Consider the following 3,439-nt stretch of genomic DNA (forward strand, 5'->3'; position numbering starts at 1 on the left):
ATCTGACCACCAAGGTAAATACTAGGTTTTCTTAGCAAGAACTTTTAGTGCCATTTTTATTAGAAATTACCATGAAAAAATTAATGTAAGGTATGGCTGGCACTGAAATTTGGAAGCTGAACACAGTAGACAGTATCATCTTAATTTCATGTGTCACCATTTTATCTACAGTCAATTATCTCAGATTTTACTTTCTTAACAAAAATTATGCTTTCTCTAAATAAGACATTGTTTCCCTGGTTGCTTCATTCTATTTTAGACTTTGATCAGTGTTCAAGATACATTACATGCAACTAAATCACAACTTTGCATTGTAAGCACAGTCAGTAGTTGAGCTGGGAGGTAAGGGAAGGTAATGCACAGACAGTTGATTGAGTATCCCCAGCATCAAAAAGTTGCAGAAACTTCTGACAATGAATTGAGGAACAGTTGAACAAGAAAATTCTAAGGATATCCATTAGTTGATGTTCTGCTTGTGGCTGATCTGCCCTTTCCCATGCTTAATTTTTTTCATTCTTAGCCCACCTTGTTTTTTAGAACTGTTAAAATAATGAAAATGTGAAATAAGATTAGAATAAGTGGTTTTGAAAAATCATGTATGCTATTAAAAAGAGAATAAAAAATTGAAAGAACTTGAAAACCTTGAAAAGTGGTATTATTTACAAGAATTTGAAACATAGCTTTTGTAGGGAGTAAATCTGCCTCCCTTTCCTTTTCTAGTACAAGGCACCAAAGAGGGAATCTCTCAAATTTTCCTTTTTTTCCTTGAGTAGACACAGACAGCACAATGAGTCTCTGTATCACTGGAGAAAACGTTCATCTGTTTCACATGTGAAAGCTGTAAAGCCACAGAGTAATTAGCAGAAAAATGCTTCTCACTTATTTCAAGACTTTTCTTAACAGAATGTTTCCATTGGAATTGTTGGCAAAGACATGGAGTTTACCATCTATGACGATGATGACGTAGCACCATTCCTAGAAGGGCTTGAGGAGAGACCACAGAGAAGGGTATGTGTTTTGGATATAAATAAGTAAGCTTTGTTGAAAGACAACGTTTTGTGATATATGACCTATCACATTTATGCTTATGGCATTTAACACCCTTTACTATTCTAGTAGAGTTGTAGGAATGTGATTTTAAAATCTGAAGTGAGAAAACTTGTGGGTTGGGATAAAGACAGTTTAACAGGTAAAGCAAAAGCTGCGCACACAAGCAAGGCAAAACCAGGAATTTGTTCACTTGTTCCCATCAGCAGGCAGGGTTTCAGCCATCTCCAGGAAAGCAGGGCTTCATCACACCTAATGGTTACTTGGGAAGACAAAGGCCATCAGTCTGAATGTCCCCCCTTCCTCCTTCTCCCCCGGCTTTATATACTGAGCATGACATCACGTGGTGTGGAACATCCCTTTGGTCAGTTGGGGTCAGCTGTCCCAGCTGTGTCCCCTCCCAACTTCTTGTGCTCCCCCAGCTACTCGCTGGTGGGGTGGGGTGAGGAGCAGAAGAGGCCCTGGCTCTGTGTGAGCCCTGCTCAGCGGTAACTAAAACATCCCGGTGGTGTCGGCACTGTTCTCAGCACAAATCCAAAACACAGCCCCATAGGAGCTACTGTGAGGGAAATTAACTCTATCCCAGCCAAAACCAGCATGTATAATCTTATCTGGAGACTAAGATGCTTATTAAATCAAATTATGTTGAATTGGTGATGGGCCTTTCCAAAGTAGCCGTCTTTCCTCATCTGTGGTCAAGTACTGCTTTTCATTTTTTTGCAACAGAAGTGGCTACGTCTGTTTGTCATGCCTGCCCCAAGATGCATCCTTAGTCTCGGTATTACCAGCTCTGTCCTGCTCCATGCTTCATTTGGATAACGTTGCTTTGTAAGCCATTGCTGGCATGAGCTGCATTGATGCACTCATGATGATCCAGGATAAGGCTGATTTGCCAAGTGTTATGCTCTGCCGTTCTATAATATGTATTTTTTTCTCTCTTTAGCCTGCTCCGCCTGCTGATGAACCTGCAGAAAAGGCAGAGGAGCCCATGGAGCACTAGTTGGTGGATGAGTTCCTCTGTGTTAACATATGTCTAATTATGCAGAAACATTTATCCATTCACTGGTAACTTTATCCTCGCCTATATGTTTTCTGCTGATACAGTCTGAGGATTACTCTTAAAAAAGAAAGAAACCAACCCACCTATCCTTTAAAGGTAGATCGGAGGTCATAATTGGGTGCATTTTCTTTGACAAGAAAGGTGTGATCATTTTCTAGATAGTACATGATACTGTTTTTTTATGAAAAGCATACTGTCTTTAACTTGTAAGGACAAGTGGAAATAAATCACTTTCTTGGAATCTGCTGTGGGTTTGGTTTTTTAAATCTGAACAAACATCTATTCAAATACTTCCCTCATATCAAGGTGCTATCATGTATGTGACCATTTGGCAGTGTGAGCATTTACTTACTGTACACCATTGTGGTGCTCTTGGAAACCGTTGAACCGAGAAGACTTTAAAATGCCTACAAAATGACAAAATAGTTGTGGAACACATAGGATGCAGCATGTTTCCCCACGTTGTCTTGTCATTGTCTCAAGCTCAAGTTGAAAGACATTTCTGGTTATGAGTTTTTACCAGAAACATCGTAGGCTAAGTGTGAAGCTGCCAACCAGCTTGTGTTTTGTTTTGAGTTCTCTGCTTTAGTAAACCCCAGCTCATTTGGAACCAGAATGAATCACTTTAGAGCCATCAGCTAGCCAAGGGGTAGCGAAGGGCTTTTAGCTCACTAATGGCCTGAAGTGATGAGGGAAGGACATAAAGTTCCCATTACAGGTCCCCTGAGCTGCTCGCTCTGTGCGCGCTGATGGAGCGGTGGCTGGTGCCCCTTGGGATTCAAGTGACTTCTTCAGGGATGTCCGGCAGGGAAGCCCAGTGAGTGGATGCTTCCTAGGTGCAAAATGGGTGTGATGCTGTACTTGAAGCAAAGCGAGTTTAGCATTATATGTTCTTTTGTTTTCCAAGTTGGATCATTCTAAGATAATTATTTGCAGTAATGAATTTGGGGTGGACTCACATAGAGGCTTGATTTGCTGCTCAATGTACTTTTAAAATAAAAAAAAGACTGAAGACTTGCATCTTGTCTTTTATTGATTAATAAAGCGTGGGGCTGTTCTGAACAGGCTTTAAATACTAATCCCTTTAAATAGTTCAGTCATGAAAATATTAACAAAATAATAGTGTCAGGGCTGTGTGTTTGGTTTTAAGCACTAGACAAAGCTGCTTTTAATTTTATATTATCTTTTTTGTTTTTATTTTTCTTCTTATTTTTCTGTTTTTCCCCTTATTCTTTTTCTATTTATTTTTTCCCTCTGTAATTTTTCTATTTTTCTCTCCCTATTTATTCCCCCCCTTTATTTTTTTTTCCATCCCTATTTATTTTTCCTTTC

General features: G+C 39.5%; 1 protein-coding gene across 1 annotated transcript in view; it reads left to right on the forward strand.

Moving 5' to 3' along the window:
* Positions 1–2,202, forward strand: part of PSMA1 (proteasome (prosome, macropain) subunit, alpha type, 1) — a 5,868-nt gene extending 3,666 nt beyond the window's left edge. Inside the window, 2 exon segments of the mRNA XM_010086886.1 lie at positions 878–1,008; positions 1,991–2,202. Coding sequence (XP_010085188.1) covers positions 878–1,008; positions 1,991–2,047 — 188 coding nt within the window. The 3' untranslated portion in view covers positions 2,048–2,202.
* The last annotated feature ends 1,237 nt before the right edge of the window (positions 2,203–3,439 follow it).

This window comes from Pterocles gutturalis, unplaced genomic scaffold, assembly GCF_000699245.1.
Source record: "Pterocles gutturalis isolate BGI_N339 unplaced genomic scaffold, ASM69924v1 scaffold11591, whole genome shotgun sequence".
Taxonomy (NCBI): domain Eukaryota; kingdom Metazoa; phylum Chordata; class Aves; order Pterocliformes; family Pteroclidae; genus Pterocles; species Pterocles gutturalis.